We start from the raw sequence: 21,984 nt of genomic DNA, 5'->3' as shown, positions 1-21,984 counted from the left end.
GTCATTTACAATATCTAATAGTAATACTAGTAGTGCTAGGAAAATACACTCAAGACGTGGCAAAATCAAGTGTAGCCTTTAAAATACATATTCTTTCAGCACAGCTAGTGATAAGAAACAAAGGACGCCAGCTGGCATCCTTTTCCCAAATGGTAATTTAAACTTTTTTGTCTTCAATTCAACTCATGCAACTGCTGCATTTATTTCCTTGTAAACTCCTCGACTAAAATTGCTCCCAACCACAAACACTCGAACGGGTGGCAAGGCTTCTTTCCAACCACAAACGACCTTTGATCCTCCTGTACAGTGTCCAAGGATTTTGCTCCCGTGGATGGAGAGGCGCAGCTCACCTACCAGGCACGGGTGTAAGTACACCACGGTCACAACCACACACATGCGCGGAGTCAACTCAAAGCCGGCCTGGGGACTGAGAGTCTTGGAGGCCACCCACGCCCGCGAGGCAGCATCAGCCCTGGCCCAGAGTTAAAAGGCACCTCTTGGCCAGCACGATCGGGTGCGAGTGCCTGAGGGGGCACCAGGGACAGGGAAGCCCCGCGCCCTCCCACACTCACCTTTGATCACCTCCACCACCAGAGGGGACCCTGCGCCCTCCCGGCTCATGACTCCAAAGCATCTGGAAGGCGGGGCGGAGGGAAGGACCCGGTGGGTGGGGGACAACCAGCCTCAGAGAGAGTAGGCGCCTCGACCACACCCCCGAAGTTTAAAAAACAAAAAGTTTAAAGGGCCGAGCCCAGGCACCGGCCACAGCGACACCCCTTGGCCACCCAACTCGGCCACAGACGCAGCCCAGGAACTGCCATCGCAGACGGGCCAATCCCGGAAGTTCAAAGCTCCTCAAAAAGGCCCCCAGGAGAGCGACAAGGGAGCGAAGTAGGGAAAGCGCCCCTCGCCGGGTCCGCGCTGGGGACGCCGGGCAGCCGTCTGCGCGCGGGGGCTCTGCCAGCGCCCTGCCAGCGCCCAAGAGCTGCCCTGGGAGGCTCGGAGTCGGGACGTGCGCCAGAGAAGCCACTGGGCCTTGCAAAAAGAAGCGTCTCGGAAAGCTCCTTAGCGATTAAAAGTCCTCTCCGCAGAAGGGTTCGGGCGGGGCGGCCGACCATACCCGAGGGTGACGCGTAGCGCTGGCCGGGCAGGGGGGCAGCGGGGCACCTCCCGCGACCGCGCGCTCTGGCCGCCCCGCCGCCGCCGCCAGGGGGCGCCGCAGCCAGTCGAGTCAGCCTTCTGGGAGCCCGGCCCCAGCGGGACCCGCCCGCCGCGCCCTCGCTCTCCCGCAGACCCCCGCGTGCCCGGCCCGCTCGCAGTGCTGGCGGCTGACTGCAAAGGGACGTCTTCAAACTTGCACCAAGAATTAAAGGCGAGCCTAACACTTGGGCCATGCGTTCCCTTAAAAATATTGGGGTGGTTTTAAAATAAAAATGTTGACATCCACCTAAGCAACCATTTAAAAAATATTTTCTAAACCTATGTTCATATTTTAATCTCAAGTGAAAAAAACTTGAGATGCAGTATAAATGATCCCAATTGTTATAGATGATATGGTGCTGCGATTGTGGGTGGGTTTCATTTCCCTCCCGTATTTTTCCAAGTTATCTACAGAAAACCATTACTTTCTATAATAGACATTTTTGCCTTAAAAGCAAACTTGCATACCTCCTAACCCTATTCTAAAATTCCAGATGGTCAAAAACTTTTTTTGTAATGTTATGGACAGACAAACAAACAAAAAAAAAAAACATGAATTCTCAGACGAGGAAGACTTTAAATGATACAAAATCTCAGCCATAAGAAAATCGACTGGTAAATTGATACACATTTTTAAAACGTTTTTCATGGCAATAGACACATAAACTAAGTCGAGAGACAAACTGGAAAAGATATTTTAAATCCATCTCAAGATGATTCCCAACTTCAATTTATGTTATCGCAAAAATAACAAATGCAAGTGCAATTCAAATTATGATGTACTATTTTTCCCGCAGGCTGGCAAAAATCATGGGAGGTGCACAGGAGCTGTGTGGGGAGGGTGAGAGCACTCACTACGCTGCCTGCAGGTGGGAATCAACCTGGAACGGCCCCCACGAAGGGCAACAAAAGGGCAGCGTGGCAGAAATGTTCAAGACTGAAAGAGAGCCAAGATAAACTGTTAAGTACCACCACTTCTATGTGTGTATGTAAAGCATATATCCCAAACATTCATGTGGTTATATATGAAATCTTGCATAGCAAGTCTCTGGAAGGAGACACAAGAAACAGACATAGTGGATGCCTTTATAGGAGGAAACCCGGGGTGTCTGGAAACAGGGGGAAGAGTCAGAGAGATTTTTGCCTTTTCATAGCTTTTGAATTTTATGCAAATTACAAAGCTTTTGAAAAGTAAAGTCAGAGGCTAACGATGTTTTTCCAAAGCTGACTCTTCATCAAGATAGGAGGCATACAATGAACACAGGGTGAGGCAACCTGGAAAATATCTAAACAAAGGAACTGGTTAGTAACATCTTTTGGTTTTTACCCATCTCCTGAAATTCCAATTTCTTTAAAAAACCCCAATTAAAACTAGAAAAGTAGCTAGACGGAAGTGGAAAGAGATTTTCCCTCTACGCCGCAAGTACAATTCCCTAGGGGATATTTTATAGATTTGGGGGGGACCACTAATTTTTGATATCCAATTATCTCTACATTATGTCAATATTCTTTTTTTTTTTTTTTTTTTTTTTTTGAGACAGAGTCTCGCTTTGTTACCCAGGCCAGAGTGAGTGCCATGGCGTCAGCCTAGCTCACAGCAACCTCAAACTCCTGGGCTTAAGCGATCCTGCTGCCTCAGCCTCCCGAGTAGCTGGGACTTACAGGCATGCGCCACTATGCCCGGCTAATTTTTTCTATATAGATTTTTAGTTGGCCATATAATTTCTTTCTATTTTTAGTAGAGACGGGGTCTCGCTCTTGCTCAGGCTGGTCTCGAACTCCTGACCTCGAGCGATCCACCCGCCTCGGCCTCCCAAAGTGCTAGGATTACAGGTGTGAGCCACCGCGCCCGGCCCTGTCAATATTCTTTTGTTAGAGAAGTATTGCAATAAACTACTACAGAAACTAGGGTGCTAAGCTGAGACCATTTATTAGAAACCTGGAGCTAGAAACAGGGCTGTTTATAAAATTTTGCTTAAAAGTCCATGGTTAACTATGTATCCCTTCCCTTTGATATTTTTGTTGTCAAAAACAGAAAACTTAAGTAATAAAACTTCTTGCTTACATACCCCTATCACATAACATCAACACTCCTGCTTCTCTGACTAATACAAAGGAAATGAAATCTCATAATTTAAAAATGTTAAAAAAAAAAATTTAAAATCCATCCTTGGGCCTAATTTGTCTGCAAGTCTGGATTTGGCTTCCAGGTTGGCTTCCTTTTCCTTTAACAAATATCTGTTAGATAAATGAAAAACATTTTTCTTCATAACAACTATAGGTATTTGAAGATAATTAAACATAAAACAGAGAGGGGTATGTTCTAAACCAATTGAGAAACATATGTAGGAGTCAGGTGGGAATCATAATACAGCATGTTCTTGTATATAGGATAGGCTTAAAGAACTCTATTTAGACCTAGAGACACGGTGGACTTTCTACACTTTATATTTCCCCCTAGAGCTGGACGGATTGCCTTCACAAGTCCCAGCAGAGCAAATGCAGATCTACAAGGCTTTGCTACAGGGTGGGTGAACTCACCACCAGATGGGCAGAAAGGAGATTTCATACCCTAAGAAACCAGAAAGAACAGGCCAAAGAACAGGCTCTACTTGGACACTGACTGTTTCTCAGAGATAGACCAATACACTTCAGGCTGTCATCTGAATTTTGAGGAAATTAGTGACCAAGGGAAGCAGAGGAAGAAATGTTCACAAGTACTGATTTAAAAAGCAGCATCAGCATGACCCCCTAAAATTATTGAGAGTTTAGTGCCAGGTCTTGTATTCAGCTCATTACAACCTATGAGGCAGATACTACTATCGATATTTTCTAGTAAAGGAAATCTAGGCCTAGAGAGTGACTAATTTGTACAAGGTTATATACAAAGCTTGCTGCGAAGTGGCAAAATTAGGACATGAACACAGGTTATTGATTGAAGTCTGAGGTTTTTAAGTCCCAGTCTTAAAGACCTGCCTGAATATAAATCAAGAGTAATTAAAACAATATGATTTTTAGCACAGCAATATGCAATTTTGACAATCTTGATCCAGACATATATGAATATTTATGAGAAAACTGATATTTCCTTCAATTCAGTGACAAAGGCCTTATTCAACAAGGGGCAGATGTTTACATGTATGAAAAGAAAATGAGGTTCTAATATCACATACTAAATAAAACAAATAGCAGATGAAATAATTTTGAAAAAGCTGTCAGATAACTATAAAAATTATAGTGAATAATTTTATAACTTAACCTGGGGGATTTTTAAGCATGACACAAACCAAATCATAAAGGGAAACTAAGAGACGCTTGGGGAAAAATATATAATTATATTATATATAATATATTATATATATTATATATATTTTATATATTATATAGCTTAATTATCACAACAGATAAAAAGTACCTCCAAAGCAATATAAGAACCCAATAGAAAAAATCAGAAAGGGCTACAACAGTCAACTCAGAAAAGAAACACAAATAGCCAATAGTGTATGAAAAGAAAATTAATCTTGTCATTCAATATAAAAACAAAGTCTATCAACATGAATAGATTACAGGCAAAACTCATGATAATTTCATTAAATACAGAAAAGGGAGTCATTAAAATCAACACGCATTTCCAATTACATCTGTGCACAATGGAGCTAAAAAAGAAGTTCCTTAAACTGATGAAGATTATCTTCCAAATACTTATAGCAAATATCATACTTCATGCCTTAACTTTAGAAGCATCCCCTGAAATAAAAAGCAAGACAAAAACCCCCACTATCGTTACCACTGTTGAACAATGTAATAACTGGAAGTGCTAGCTGATGATGCCAAGAAAAAGAAAAGAATTAGAAAGAAAGAAACAAAATTGTCCTTATTTACAACGATTGTTACCTAGAAAATACAAGAGAATCTGTAGACAAACTTGCAAAGTTTTTGGATATAAATGAATTAACACACAAAACCCAAGAGTTGGCCCAACTCAGTGGCTCATGCCTATAATCCTAACACTTGGGGGGCCAAGGTGGGCGGATTGCTTGAGGCCAGGAGTTCAAGACCAGTCTGGGCAATAGGAAGACCTCATCTCTACAAACAGTAAAACAAACAAACAAAAAACAACCCAAGAGCTTTTCTATATACCTGTAATCTGGTACACCTATATCAATTATGAAATGTAATAGAAAGAAAATGTTCATACCCTTTATGGATAAATGGAAAAATAAAGAAGGTTTATCAATGGGAAAACTCAGTATCATGAAGATGGTAATTTCCCTCATACTAAATGCAATTCTGATCAAAATGTCAACAGGTCTTTTCATGAAACCTGGCAAGCTAACAGGCCAAGAAGAACTGAGAACATTTTTAAGAAGAACAGGAAGGGAGCCCTTGCCCTACCAAATATCAAAGTTTACAATAATTTAGGCAGTACGGGCACAGTGTAGTATTGGCACAGATATAATAAACAATGGGTAAAGACAACAGCCCAGAAGGAAAGCCAAATATACATGGAAATATCACATATAATAGATGTGGCATTACAAATCAATGGGAAAAGTAAGAATGCTTAGTACATTGTTGGGGACAATTGGTTGTCCATATTGTTGAGGATGGGGAGCGAGGAAGTTCAATTCTTATCTCATACCATATGCCATTACTCCCTAAAGAAGAAAAAATCTTAGTGGATAAGAAACCTAGATATGAGAATAAAAGCTTTAAAAGTTTTAGAAGAAAATATGGAAAAATAATGCATATCAATGGAATAGGAATGGATTTTTCTTACACAAAACAAAAGACCCAAACTATAAAGCAAAAGATTGAAAAATCTGATTACATAAAGATTAATGTTTGTCGGCTAGGCGAGGTGGCTCACACCTGTAATCCTAGCACTCTGGAGGGCTGAGGCGGGTGGATCGTTTGAGCTCAGGAGTTTGAGACCAGCCTGAGCAAGAGTGAGACCCCATCTCTACTAAAAATAGAAAGAAATTAGCTGAACAACTAAAAATATATAGAAAAAATTAGCCAGGCATGGTGGCACATGCCCGTAATCCCAGCTACTCGGGAGGCTGAGGCAGAAGGATCACTTGAGCCCAGGAGTTTGAGGTTGCTGTGAGCTAGGCTGACACCACGGCACTCTAGCCCGGGCAACAGAGTGAGACTTTGTCTCAAAAAAAAAAAAAAAAAAGATTTAATGTTTCTGTTCACATGAGCCCAGAAACAAAATTTTAAAAGATAACTCATAAACTAGGAGAATACAGGTATAATGCATAAAACCAATAAAGAATCAGTGTTTAGAATTTACAAAGACTTATACATCAAAGGAAAAAAGTTAACTAACACCCTAATAAATAAATGGGCTGAGAGAGTGGGTAAGAAATCCACAAAAAGAAGAAACTTAATTATCCTTCCTTGCTCCTCTTTTTCAGGCCAACCTACCTACAATGAGTATGGTTCTGGTTTGCTTTATCCCCTGTGATGAATTGAGTTTATTAGTCAGAATAAGCTGTGACAACAAATAACCCTGAAATCTTAGTGATTTAATTTACAACAGAGGCTTATTTCTTGCTGGTGCTATATGTCCATCACAGATAAGAGAGTGGAGTAGGCTTTATTCTACACAATCATCCAAGGATCCAGGATGATGGTGGCTCTACCATTTACAGATGCACGGTCTGGTATTTGTCCTCATGCTTGTCCGATGTGCCAGTGACTGCTTGTGTAAGTAATTCTAGTTGCCTTCAGATCTAAATGCACACAGAGACAGATCAAGCCCAGCAATTAATCTTTAACTCCTGTGTTCCTCAATCAGTTGGTCTAGAACTAAGGTTGGGAAAAAGATATCTTATTTATAGAAGCCCCAGACATCCCCCCCAATATCATGTTAGTCTCCATACTCATCTATATTTCTGAAATATTTTACAAATGAATTTTTAGGGAGCTACTAGAAGAACTATAAGTTTTCAGACCTTCCAAATCACTGCAACAAGAGAGAAAATGAAACTAAGCCACCCAACAGCAAAGAGAAATGTCATAGCAAACAGAAAATGGAATAAGATGGTGGGAATAAGTCCAAATCAGTATGTATCAGTCCATATCAGTAATAAAAAATGCAAAAATTTAAATTCACCTATTAAAAGACAAGATTTTCAAATTGAGTTTAGTATGTTTAATAAAGACAACAAAAACAAAGACAAATAGGAAATTTTTAAAAGAAAGGCTAGACAAAGGCATTCTATATAGTTGCTAGAAAAAAGAAAACAGGTATAACATTAACATGAGATGAAGTAGAATTCACAGGAAAAGGAATTAAAAGACAAAAATGTTTTATGATCAAAGATATAATCTACCAAAAGATTGTATTAATAGCAGTCACACATCTCATGCAACATTTAAATCTATAAAGCAAAAACCAGTGAAAATAGGAGAAATTAATAAATCCATAATCATAGAAGACTAACACACCCCCCAAAAATAAAATAAGGAATTAGAAGCATGATCTAGTAGATATAAAGAACTATTTAACAGAGAACACGTAAACTTTTCAAAGGATAGAATATTAACTAAAGTCATGTTTTAGGTTATAAGGAAATCACAACAAATTCCAAAAAAGCAGAAATCACACACAGACCATGCTTAGTGACCACCATACAATAACTTTAGAAATTTATTGATGAAAAAAGATAACAACAAAACCTATCAATCTGGAAATGTTTAAAACCCATTGTAAATAACTTGCAACAAAGAGACATTAAAAGAGAATTCACCACAAATTAATGTCAATAGACATCATTATTTAAATCTGTGGGATATGGTTAAACAAAAATCTGAAGAAAATAATTTACCTAAAAATGTCTTCCTCCGTCACACCACTCATAAAAAAATTACTTCCACCTGGATTTAAAAGTTGAACATAATAGTTCTGGCTGTCCACATTCCAGGATATGGTAGGATTACACATATCCTGATTCCTCTGTGGTTAAATGAGCAGAGGTGAGATATGTCACTTCTAAGCTAGACCATTTTTTTTTTGAGACAAGATCTCACTCTGTTGCCTAGGCTAGAGTGAAGTGGTGTAATCGTAGCTCACTGCAACATCAAATTCCCAGGCTCAAGTGATCCTCCCACCTCAACCTCCCAAATTAGGATGTACTAGTGTTTATCCTTGGAGGGGCAACCAGGAAAGGGCACAAAGTGTCATCTCTCAGATGCGGTGATGTTCTGTTTCTCAATCCATGTACTAGTTACTTACTCAGGATGTACACAAGCTGTTTATCAAGTTGTACACTTTGTGTTTGTATGTACATCTTACATCTATAGATATATGTATTACAAAATAAATGTGATTTCAGTTATGTTATACTTAATAGAAAGTTATATGTGTAGTAGCTGTGTTCCACCAGCCTGGGCTGCAAGAGTAACAGCTCTTACCTAACTGGTGATGAATATGTGTCATAAGCAAAAAATAAACCCTTGCTTGTTACATTCCACTAAGATTTTGGGGTTATCATCACAACACAGCCTATCCTATCCTAACTGATACACAGTTTAAGACTTAGACACAAAATGCAAAAGCTATGAAGAGGAAAGATTGAAAAATTTGTGGAATACACTGTAAAAATATTTGTTTTACAAAAGGGGGTGGGGAGAGCGGGGTCCAGGAGCCAACCTGAGAAAACTCCCAATGATCAAAGCTGGAACAATTTGACCAAGAAAATAAGTACATAATATTGGATTATAACCCAAAGAATAAAATAATATGCATGAATCTATATTGACATAAATAACTGATTGAATAAACGGGAAAGAGACAAATTTCCCTACAGAACAATTCTAAATAATATATGTGGCTACTTCTAAGAAGTGCAGCTTTACCCTTTCCCTCTTTGTGTGTGGGCTGGACTTAAGTGACTTGCTTCCAAAGAATAGAGTATGGAAAGGGAAAAATAATAACTTTACAGAGGCGAAACTAGCAAACACTGTTTTAAACAAGTGATCATGATTAACCAGTGATGTCATGTGGGTTTCATGTATCCCTGATATGATGAGAAGGGCACTTCACCTCTGTGGTATTCACTCCAAAAATCCAGTCTAGTCATGAGGAAAATAATCAGACAAACCCAATCTGAGGGACATTCTACAAAATACCTGACCAACTCCGCAAAACTGTCAAGGTCATAAAAAACAAGAAAAGACTGAGAAATTGTCACAGACCTGAGATGACTAAGTTGATGACAACTAAATGCAGCGTGGTATTCTAGATTGAATCTTGGAATAGAAAAAGGACATTAATGGAAAAACTAATCCAAATAAAGTGTGGAGTATACTAAATGGTAACATACCGATGTTGGTTTCTTAATGTGCCACAGTCAACATAAGATGATGATATGAACCGAATTGTGTCCCTCAAAATTCTTATGTTGAAGCCCTAATCCACAACGTGACTATAGTCAGAAACAGGGCCTTTAAGGAAGAAATTAAGGTTAAATGAGGTCATGTGGGTGAGGCCCTAATCCCATGGCACCATCATCCTTATAGAAGAGAGACACCAGAGCACTCTCTCCTTGAGTGCAAGAGAGGCTGTGTGAGAACACAGTGAGAAGGCAGCAGCCTGCATGCCAAGGAGAGAGGCCTCATGAAAAACCAACTCTGCTGGCTCCTTGATCTCAGACTTCCCAGCCTCCAGAACTGTGATGTACAGGAACTCTCTACTGTCTTTGCAACTTTTCTTAAACCTAAAAGTTATCAAAAAAAAAAAAAAGGGGGACTGGGAGAAAATATTTGTAGCTTATACAACCAAGAAAATATATGTAGACACACAAAAATATTCCTCTAAAAAAATCTTAAAATTGCAAATAGTCTTAATAGAAAATAGTCATATACAAAGAAGGCAAGTCAAAAAAATACAGGTGACACAAAACCACGTGAGATGTTTAACCTAATTAGTAATTAGAAAAATGAAAATTACAAAACAATGAAATTTCATGCCATCAAATTGGAAAAGCTTTAAAATACTGATGTCAATTAGGGAAAGGTTGTAGGGAAATTGCTACTTTCATACAAAGGTAAGACTGTAAATTGATGGTATTTTGGGGGGGAATCTAGCAGCTTGTTATCCACGTGACTTGCGACCCAGCTAGCCCCTCTCTTGATACCTATCTGAGAAACCAGCACAGGAACACTAAGAAGCAGTTGTAAGGGTGCTTACTGTAGCAGTGTCTGCAGTAAAACTAAATGGAAATGACAATTGTCATCAATAGCGGAGTAATTAAATAAACTATGGCAGTATTACTATGACTTAAAATTAATAAGGTAGATCAATATGTAATATTTCCACAGTTGTACAAAGGTAAATTATTTTTTAAAAAACTAGTTGCATGATATATGTAAAAAGGACAAAGCAAAATTAAGCCACATTTCTACAGGTAAATTTATATGTATAAAAATAAACAGAAAAGCAACCAGAATACCCCCACCAAAGAGTTACAGTGGAGATGGAACTGGGATGGGGGGCAGGAAAGGAAACTTTTGCTTTATGGTTATTTTTTGGATTTTAAAGAATGTCTCAGTGTTAGTTCATAATTGAAAATATATTCCTCTGGGGAGTGAGAGAAGGATGGGGGAAAGCCTTTTACTTTTCACGGGTATGTTCCCCTCAACCTCGGTATCCTCTGCTTCCCTGTTCAATGTGGTCACGATCTATCCTCCCAGCGCAGACATACGGTTAAATACAGCATCCGGAGCCAGCACGCTGAAACGGCAAGATGCATTAATGAATGCTCCAGCCAGTTGCCTTTCATCATCCTTCCTTGTTTTAATTTCCCCTTCGTCATCCCTGGACTGGAGATACAAAGTTGTTTCATTCACGGTGCGCTTTAGAGGGAGGAACTGAGGAACGCTCTATCCACTCTGCTCTTTCTTCTTTAAAACAGGTGGCCCTGAAACTGAAATCACTAGAATAAAAAAATCTCTCCATCCCACTGTCTCACATGCTCTGTGGCAATGTGACAACAAGAGCAAAATTAGAATTCAAGACACTAGTTTCCTTTCTCAGTGAATGTTACCTAATTCTCAGTTAAAAACAGGTGGCGGTGGCTCACGCCTGTAATCCCAGTGTTTCAGAAGGCCAAGGTGGGAGGATCAAATGAGGCTAGGAATTTGAGACCAGCCTGGGCAAAATAGTGAAACCTCATCTCTACAAAAAATTTTTTAAATTTAGCCTGGTGTGTTGGTGCATGCCTGTAGTTCCACCTGCTTGGGAGGCTGAGGCAGGAGGATCACTTGACCCAGGAGTTCAAGGTTCCAGCCTGGCAACAAAGCAAGACCCTGTCTCTTAAAAACTAAAAATAAATAAATAAAATTCTCAGTTAATTACTCTTATCTGAGACTTTTAAAGTATTTACTAATTAAATTGATCAGGAAGTATAGTGGACTATTCTCTTCTTACTCATTTTATATAATGGGCCTGGGTTACTATAAATTTACTTTAAACTACAGAGGTAAAAACGTATATGATTGGTTTAAGCTATACTGTGGAGCCAGTTGGGTATATCTGGGGGCAGTTGCTCTAATCAGAAACTCATACTCCAGAGATAAACAGCCATTATTAAAGCAGGAAGTCACATCCCAGGGGTGATATAGTAGCTTTTCTCTTATGCATACCTCTGGAGAATTTATAATTAAAATACTGAGCGCCAAAAAATATTTTTATTGGAAAAATTAGTGGCTTGTTAATCAGAATAACAGCTATGAGAAATGGGCTCTCATTGGTGAAATTAGTGACTGTCCCTATTACGGAGATTGTCTAAAATATTTTACAGACATACCCCATACTTGCAGCATGAACAAAAAAGAACGTAATGAAACTCTTATTTAGGGATAGTCTTTGAGACGTAAGTCTGGATGCCTAAACTGCACGCCCTCTCCCACCATCCAGCTACTGGTATGGTTGTGAGGATTTCTAATGGGTGCCAAATATAAGGGTAACGGAATCCTGCACCTGAAATATTGTCATGTCTGCTTCAAGTAAACCTTCCTTTTAAGAGGAGGGCACAGAGTACCTAAAAATGCAGGAGCTAAGCATATAGGACAGGGTATATCATCTGTTTTGTGCCTATTGGCTAATAAATATTTATTTCTTAAGTGACTGCAGTATGCAAGAATTTTTCATCTGAGACTAGCTTTCATTATAAGCTGGTAGAGCAAGGTTGTGGGGGAGTAGCTAACCCCCATCCACCTCAAGTTTTTTTGGCAGTTACTGCTGTCTATCAAAAAGTTCTAAGAACTGTGCATGACCATACTGGCTCAGGTCAGTTTCCAGCAGTATGATACAAAGAGTTAGATTAGATAGGGCATCACTAACATGCCCTAAAACATTTGGATCACAATCACAGAAGTCAGACTCTTGACCAGGAGAGAGAAGTCACACAGAAATAAAGCAGTCACTTTCAGCAGATAGATACTCTTCTAGGATCATAAGCCATGAACTTTGATAGGTTAAGTTCTAATTTTTCTATTAATAAATAAGCATTTCAAAGGAAGAAAAAGATAAGTAAATGTCTGTCTCATTTCAAATTTCTTGGCAGTGAATAAAACAAGGACTTACTCTAATGAGTATTTCGAATCTATAACTGCCTCATCAGAAGCAAATTCTTATTCATAATACTTTATCTCCAATGATATCTCAAGTCCTCCCTAACAGTATTTAGGACATGTCACAATTCTAGGCCATTAATCATATTAATAAGTAATTGTTTCTTTAGAAAAACTTTGCAGGGAGATTTAAAAAGCATCATCATACCAATTTGACTGTGGTTTTTTTCTTTAAAATGAATGGTATAGAGTTGATTGAGTGTACATATTAAGTTTTTAAAAATGAGAACCAGGGCAAAAGATTTGAAGACATTTCACAAAAGCAGATATAAGAATGGCCTATAAGCTCTTGAAAAAAGCATTCAACATCAGGGAAATGCAAATTAAACCCACAATGAAATACCACTTCACACCCACAAGAATGGCTAAAATTAGAATGACAACACCAATTGCTGGAGAAGAAGTAGAGCAATTAGAACTCACACATTGCTAATGTAAAATGGTATTAAAGCACTGGACAAGTTTAGCAGTTTCCTATAAAGTTACATATGCTTTCTCTATGACCCAGCCATTCTACTCCTAAATATATACCCAAGTGAAATTAAAATGTGTATATACAAAAAGACTTGCACACAAATATTTGTAGTAGCTTTATAATAGCCCAAAACTGGAAACAACCCAAATTTTCATCAATAAGAATGGATAAACAGACTATAGCATATTCATACAAAGGAACAGAACTCAGCAATAACAAATTAACAAAGTATTGACACAGGACAACATGGATGCATTTCTAAAACGCTGCTGAGCAGAAGAGTTTGTGCTTTATGACTCTGTATGCATTAAGTTCAAGAACAGGTAAAACTAAAGTGCTAGAAATCAGATAGTGGATGCTTGGAGTAGGGGGTTGACTGGAAAAAGACTTAGAGGGAACTTTGGAGCAGCAGTTTACAGGTGCATACACTTGCTAAAATTCAAACTACACCTAAATCTTAGACTTTAATTTTTAAAAGAGCATGGGGTAGGCTGGGGGGAGTAGCCAAATAATCTTGACTGATACAGATCCATAAGAAGACTACAGAACTTATATTCTGTATAGAATATAATTGAGAATTATCTTGACCTAAAATTATCTATTATAGACCAAGAATAGTAAATTACATTGCAATTTTTTTAAAAAGACCTATCAGATAATGTGGCTAGTGGAAAAATTCTTTCAAAGAGTCTTAAAATAGTTAATATTTGTATCCTTCTTCAGTCTGTAATGGACTGTTTACTTAAAAAATTAAAAAAGGCAGCTCCTCCAGCCCCAAGATCTTCACAAAGGAAAATGCACAGAAATAGGGCCTAAATTATCTTTATTTTTTTAATTTTTTTATTGATACATAATAATTGTACATATTCATGGATTACATGTTACATCTTGAAACAAGCACACAACATACAATGATCAAATCAGGGTAACTGGGACAAGATTCACCATTCATCATTGCTTTATGTTGGGAGCATTTGAAGACTTCTAGCTATTCTGAAATACAGTAAACTATCATGAACTATAGTTGCCCCATTGTACCACTGAACATCAGAACTTCTTCCTTCTATTAAACAAAATTACCCCTTCACCAACATCTCTTCATTACCCCTTCCCACCACCCTGATCAATCTCTAGTAGCCACCATTCTATTCACTACTTCCTTGAGATCAATTGTTTTTTAGGTCCCATATTTGGGTGTGAAAATGAAATATTTGTCTTTCTGTGCCTGGTTTATTTCACTTAAAATAATTTCCTCCAAATCTAGCCATGTTTCGGCAAATGACAAAATTTTCTTCTTTTTCATGGCTAAATAATATTCCTTTGTGTACATACACCACATCATTTTTATCCATTCATCCCTTGATAAACCCTTAAGTTGATTCCATAATTTAGCCATTGTGAATAATGCTGCAATAAACACTGAAGTACAAATATCTTCTGGTTACATTTTATGACTTTGCCTCACCCAAGCGAGGTTTAGAGGCATGCCCTTCCCCTCTACAATGCTCACCATGTCTGTGACCCTTAGTTGTGAGTTTACCCCCCCAACCCCCTAATCCCTGGAGAATATTACTACCATGTGAGCACCATAGTGCTAAATTATCTTTTAATACAAAGATTATCTGCCATTCCATATATTCTATCAACCCCATTATTTTAAAAAGTAAACTGGATTAAGAATAAAGAGAAGAGTGACAATATATATCATATGGCTCCAGCTAAGATTTGTTTCAGGTAACATAAATATAGCAGAATAATCTGAAGCTCTCCTCATATCTTTCTCTCCTTTTTTCTTAAAAAAGAGTGATCACTGTTGATCCAGCTCTCTCTGACCACCTAGAACATTCCTGTCCAAAAGAACTTTCTGCAGTGATGGGAATGTCTCTATCTGCTCTGACCAGGACAGTAGCCACTGCCACATGTGGTTAGTGGTTACTATTTAATATAATGGACAGCACAGACAGAGGAAATAAACCCACCAGTTTCTAATCTACAGTCTCTGACAAGTGGGATGCTGAGAGACAAGAGGCCTCCTTCCATCAGCAAAGCAAAAGGGCAAGGAGCGATGGCTTCCTTCTATTCTGAGGACCCTTGCTCAAGAGCCTTGATCCCTAGCACCGGGCCTCACAGCACCTCTGGTCGGAAACACACCCTGCCCGGCACAAGGCCTCACTCACAACAGGCACTCAGGCGACCCACACTTGTTCCATAAACAAATGAGTAACTCAATGGAGGTAGGGCAGACACAGCTAAACAAAAAGGAAATTCTCCTTTATTGAGTACATCCTAGTCTGGGCACTTTACACGTTATCTCCTTTATTTTTCACCACAGTTTTATGATACAGGTATTATAATCCGCATTTTACAAATGGGAGAAGCAGCCCCAAGGAAGAATAACTTGCACAGGGTCACTCAGCTTGCGACAAAAGGGTAAAACAAAGCTTTGAACATACATTAATATCGCTAATGTACTCTGAGTCAATCAATATTTAGGTGCATACATACCAGTAATTGTTCCATAGCATTAAAAAAAGGAGCCCCTCCCCCCATTTCTCACTGTAACAGCATAAATTCAAGGAAAGCCTCTAGAAAAATAAAGGGCTCAGGTAAGTGACTTACAAACCCGCATATTTTATATGGTACATCTTTCAAGATTTAATTTCTTTTTATTTTTTTCCAAAAAGGAAGGCCAGAAAAACCACTGAAACCCACATCACAGAAAGGCTCAATTCCCTTCAAAGCTCTGCTTCTTGTGGGGGCCGAGACACCACAGAAGAAACCCGCTGGGAGGCCCAGGAGGGGAGCAGGAGGCAGCACAACTGCGTGGAAACCTAGAAGAAAGTGTGGGATGTGCGCCGGAAGCCCTCTGTTAACCCAGCCACACGCGGTGTTCAGCAAAGGAGCATGCTACCTTTACTTACAGGTCATTGCTTAAAACACCAGATTTTCACAGCGGTAGCATTTAGCTCTCTGCAGCAGCCCACTGCGGTGCACAAGCCTGTCAGCAACTCAACAGGAAGCAGTAAGCCAAAGGATTTCAAGAGAAATTTGTTTGTACTTTGAGTTTGGAGGGCAAAAAGCTCTTACTAAATTTCCCAAATTGCCATAGAAATTTTGAATTAGTCTTCTTTGGAATGGGAAATGTACTTAAAGTTTTTAAAATATTACTTTTTCTATATGAAAAGGGCAGTTTTAGAAGAAGTCATTAAAAATCTGGTAATTTTAATGTCAATACTGAATTTTATCTATTTTATAACAAAGTGATGTTCAGCTTATAGAGCAGCTTTATATTGTATATTATATGGAAAGCAGAAGATAAATCTTTCTGTAGAAAGAAATCATAAAATACTAAAAATTCTGATTAAAATTTACACCTAGAAAGTATATTTCATTGCATTTTCTTTGTTTAAATTGAATGGATATGTACAAGCATTCTGTTTATGCTTAATCATACATCCTAAATTTTCCTAATCAATTTTAATTTCAAATAAGTATTCTGTTCCATTCCTAAAGGTAACCCTTGTATTTGTCAAACATACTTACATGCTCAAGATACAAGAAAAACATCTGAAATCTGGGCTCTGGATCTCCAAGAGCTTAATAATCCAGGAGAGAAAACCTACACAAGGAAAATATTAAGAGTAGTCTGCAAACTGAGTTTTTTAAAACCATAAGTTTTTAAATTTTGGTCAAAAACACATAAAATTTACCATCTTAACCATTTTTAAATGTACATATAGTAGTGTTAACTGTATGGACATTGTTGTGCAACAGATCTCTAAGTTTTTCATCTTGCTAAACTGAAACTCTATAACAGGAACTCCCCTTTTCCCTATCCCCCCAGCACCTGACAACTACCATTCTACTTTTTGTCTGACTACTCTAGATACCTAATACACATGGAATCAGGAATCATGCAGTATTTGTCTTTTTGTGACTGGCTTATTTCACTTAACATAATGTCCTCAAGGATCACCCATGTTGTAGCATATGACAGGATAGCCTTCTCTTATAAGGCTGAATAATATTCCATTGTATGTATATACCACATTTTCTCTATCCATCTGCTGATAGACATTTAAGTTGCTTCTACCTCTTGGCTGTCGGGAAAAACTGCAATGGACATAAGTATGAAAATATCTCTGAGATCCTGTTTTCAATTTTTTTGGATATATAACCAGAAGTAGGTTTGCTGGATCATATGGTAGTTCTATTTCTAATTTTTTAAGGAAACTCCATACTGTTTTCCAGAGCAACTGCACCATTTTATATTCCCACCAATAGTGTGCAAGGGTTCCAATTTCTCCATATCCTCAACATTCATTTCCTTTTTTTTTTGATAGTGGCCATCCTAACAAGTGTGGTTTTGATTTGTATTTCCCTAATGATTAGAGATGTTAAGCATCTTTTTTTTTTTCCTATTAAAGAGACAAGGATCTTGCTATGTAGCCCAGGCTGGCCTCAAACTCCTGAGCTTAAGCGATCCTCCCACCTCAGACTCCGAAGTAGCTGAGACTACACCTTGCTGGCTGTTGAGCATCTTATCGTATGCTTATTGGTCATTTGTATATCTTCTTTAGAAAGCTGCATATTTAAAGTCCCTTTTAAATCAGATTGTTTGGTTTTTGTTGTTGATTTACAAGAGTTCTTTATATATTCATATATTCTTCATCTTAACCCCTTATAAGCCCTTATCAGATACATGGTTTGCTCCCATTCTGGGTTGTCTTTTCTTTCTTTTTTTTTTTGAACCCAGATCCTCCTTTAATTTTATTAAAATTCACCTATTTTAATGCACACTTCAATGATTTTTAGTAAATTTAAAAGCTGTGCAACCATCACTACAATACAGTCTTAGAAACTTTCCACAGCCCCCAAAATGACCCCTGGTGCTTGTGTACAGTCAATCTCACTTCTTATCTCCAGCCTGCATCCCTAGGCAATAACTGTGCCTAGCATTGTCTGTCTCTATGCATTACCTGTTATGGACATTTCATATAGATTGAATCAAAAATATGTGGTCTTTTCAGCTGGTTTCATCTACTTATGGAGAGGTAACTTTATGTTGTTGTGTATATTAACAGTTCATTCCTTTTCATTCCTGAATAGTATTCTATCATATGGGTATTCATTTATTCATTTATCTGGGTTGTCTTTTCACTCTATTTTTTTTTTTTTTTTTTGCTGAGCAGAAGTTTTAAAGTTTGATTGATATAATTCCATTTGTCTATATTTTCTTTTGTTGCCTATGCTTTTGGTGTCATATCCAAGAAATTATTCCCAAATCCAATGTCATGAAGCTTTTTCCTATGCTTTCTTATAAGATTTTTATAGTTTCAGAAGGTCTTACATTTAGGGTCTTTAACACATTTTGTGTTAATTTTTGTATATAGGGTAAGGTAAGGGTCCAACTTCATTCTTTTGCATATGGATATCCAGTTTTCCCAACAGCATTTTGTTAAGAGACTATTTTTCCCCATTGTGTAGACTTGGCATCTTTGTCAAATATCATTTAACTATATATATGAGAGTTTATTTTTGGGCTCTCTATTCTGTTCCATTGGTCTACATGTCTGTCCTTATGCCAGTACTATATACTGTTTTGATTAGTGTAGCTTTGTAATATGTTTTGAGATCAGGTAGTGAGGCCTCCAGCTTTTTTTTTTTTTCCTTTTCAAGATTGTTTTGGCTATTCAGTGTCCTTTGAGATTCCATATGAATTTTAGGATAGTTTTTTTCTATTTCTGCAAAAAACATCCATTAAGATTTTGATAAGGATCGCATTCAACCTATAGATCACTTTGGGTATTATGGACATTTTAACAATATTACGTCTTCCAATTCACAAGCACAGGATGTCTTTCCACTTATTTGTGCCTTCTTTAATTTCTTTCAGCAATGTAAAATCTTAAGTTTTTAAAAAGTTATTTTGCTTCTCAAGCAAATTCCTATTCACTTATTGAATAAAGAAATCTATTTACTAAAATATGATCACCATTAGCTGTGCTAACTTACTCTACAGACTTCAAAAACAGGTAGCTAAATAAGAATATTAATAAAGTCTTATTTACAAGGCCTGTAAGATAAAATACTTACAACATCAGAATGATCAATCGTTAAATTTTAATAAATAAAAAACCAAGTCATGAGGCAGTCATCTACGATATACACGTAGTATTAAAGACGTTATGATAACAACACTTCAATCTTTATTCTAACTTGTAAACACTGAACAGCTATTTCTGCCTTCCAACCCCCATGGTAGGCACTAGGGAGTCCAAGTTAATTAAATAAAATTAAAATGTTTTCTTTAGGAGTTCAGTTAACTGTTCAGAGAATGGTTAATATGTGAAATAAAACAGAAGGGAAACCAATCCCATTTATAACATTAATAGTTAACAACACAGACTAAATACCTAGTAAAATGTTTAACAAGTAATGTGCAAGAACTCTATGAAATTTTAACACATTACTGAGGAACCCAAAAGAAGACCTGAGCAAACAAAAAGACATACCATGTTTGTGACTAGAAGAGTCATCATTATAAAGAATTTTTTTCTCCCTAAGTTAGATCATATAAATAATTAAAAGGATTCTTTGGTTTGTTTATGGAATAGGCAAATTCATACTAAAGTTCATATGGAAAAATAAGAACAAACAAATAAAAATAGCTGGAGGGAAAGCTGGAAAAGAAAAAAAAGAGCTTTAGAAAGGACTAGCACCCCCAGATATAAAAATATATTCAAAGGCCTCTATTATGAAAACAGAGTGTTGCTGGTACCTGACAGACACATACAATAGAAATCCTCAGACCCAGACACGTTCAGGAACATAATACATGATAAAGATGGTAAATCAAACCAGATGTCAAGTAAATAAATGGTATTAGGTAGCCATCACCTGAAAAAATAAATAAAAGTGGCTCTGTGACCTCATAGCAGAGTGAATTTAAATGAACAAAATATGTAAATGTAAGAAAATGAAAACATAAAATTTATAAGAAAACACAGGATTTCTACTGCTAGCCAAGCTGGAGTTACAGGAACCAGATTTATTATTCCCCCTGAAAAAACAACAATTTTCAAAAACAGACAAAATAAATTAAATGTTTTTCAAGACAATGGATATCAAGCAATGAAGGATACAAGCAATCCCTGAGACACAGGAAACTAAAAGATGAGCCCTGCATTTGCCTCAGTTTACTGCTGGTGCACAAAGACGATAAACTCAGGCAGAATCTGGCAAATTCCCTGACTTGAGGAGATGAACCTGAATCTGGGGACACCAAGGCAGCAAGAGCTCATGGGACCAACGTGAAGAAAGCTGCACAGAGAAGCCTAGAGATCTGCAAAGGCTCCCGAGTATTTAGCAGACTACACCACATGCGTGTGAGGAAACTACTGAAGACCCAAGAAAGAAGCCTCTCAAAGGATTAGAGCAAACAGTGTCTGATACTCACACAGGCTGGGAAGAGTGTTTGTCCTCAGCAGCCATTATGTGAAAACTCCTAAATCACGGGACACTGGATAGAAGAGCAGTGCTCAACCTTTTTGGCACCAGGGACCAGTTTCGTGGAAGACAATTTTTCCACAGACCAGGGAGGAGTATGGTGGTGGTGGGGGGGGCGGCCAGGGAGGATGGTTTCGAGATGACTCAAGCACATTACATTACTGTGCACCTTATTTCTATTATTACAATATATAATGAAATAATTATACAAACCTCTGTGCTAATGATAATCTGTATTTGCAGCCACTCCCCAGAGCTGGTATCACCGCCTCAGCTGCACCTCAAATAATCAGGCATTAGAGTCTCATAAAAAGCGTGCAACCTAGATCTCTTGCGTGGGCAGTTTACAGTAGGGTTCATGCTCCTATGAGAATCTAATGCCCCACCGCTGATCTGACAGGAGGCAGAGCTCATGTGGTGATGCCAGCGATGGGGAGCAGAGACAGAGGAAGCATCCTCGCTGAACTCTGTTCACCTCCTGCTGTGCGGCCTGGCTCCTAACAGGCCACAGATCGGTATCAGTCCAGAGGTTGGGGACTGCAGGGATAGAGCACTCAGGAAGATCTTACCTCAAAAGTGAGTAATGATTAGCCCTGAACTAAGCACTGATCCAGGTCCCCCTAACAAATAACAAAAGACTTGAAAGTATCAGACTGTTACCAAGTACCTTGGCTACTGAACAAAGCTCAAGAAGATTTACAAAAATACAAAAATATTTAGCATCCACTAAGATAAAATTTGGCATCTAATCAAAGATTGCCAGGCATAAAAAGAAGCAGATAAGCATGGCCCATAAAGAAGAAAATAGTCAATTAAAACGGACTCAGAACTGATACACAAGTTAGTATTAGCAGAGCAGAGCATTAAAAGTTATAACTATATTCCATATATTCAGTAAGTAGTAAAATTATATGTGCACATGAAAACTTCTCTACGAATGTTCACAGCAGCATTATTCATAATAGTCTAAAAGTAGAAACAACTCAAATGTCCATCAACTGATGAATAAACAACATGTGACAGTCATACAATGTAATATTATTCAGCCATAAAAGGAATAAAGTACTGACACATGCCACAAAATGGATGAACCTCACAAACATTATACTGTGTGAAAAATACTAGTCAGAAAAGACCATAAATGGTATGATCCC

The 21,984-nt window shown here is 38.0% G+C and overlaps 1 protein-coding gene across 9 annotated transcripts in view; it reads right to left on the bottom strand.

Moving 5' to 3' along the window:
* CDC14B (cell division cycle 14B) overlaps positions 1 to 21,984 on the bottom strand; it is a 92,741-nt gene that overhangs the window by 53,715 nt on the left and 17,042 nt on the right. For 2 of the 9 annotated variants that reach the window (XM_045562721.1, XM_045562723.1), the window contains exon 1: positions 573 to 1,178. The exons of 6 other annotated variants lie outside the window; for them this stretch is intronic. In XM_045562721.1, coding sequence (XP_045418677.1) covers positions 573 to 621 — 49 coding nt within the window. In that variant the 5' untranslated portion in view covers positions 622 to 1,178. Of the gene's footprint in view, positions 1 to 572; positions 1,179 to 21,984 lie in introns of those variants that run through there. One more of the 9 variants, XM_045562718.1, reaches the window with a different exon arrangement.

This window comes from Lemur catta, chromosome 10, assembly GCF_020740605.2.
Source record: "Lemur catta isolate mLemCat1 chromosome 10, mLemCat1.pri, whole genome shotgun sequence".
Taxonomy (NCBI): Eukaryota; Metazoa; Chordata; class Mammalia; order Primates; family Lemuridae; genus Lemur; species Lemur catta.
The sequence above is the reverse complement of the archived record's forward strand: the minus strand, read 5'-3'. Positions and strand labels throughout refer to the sequence as shown.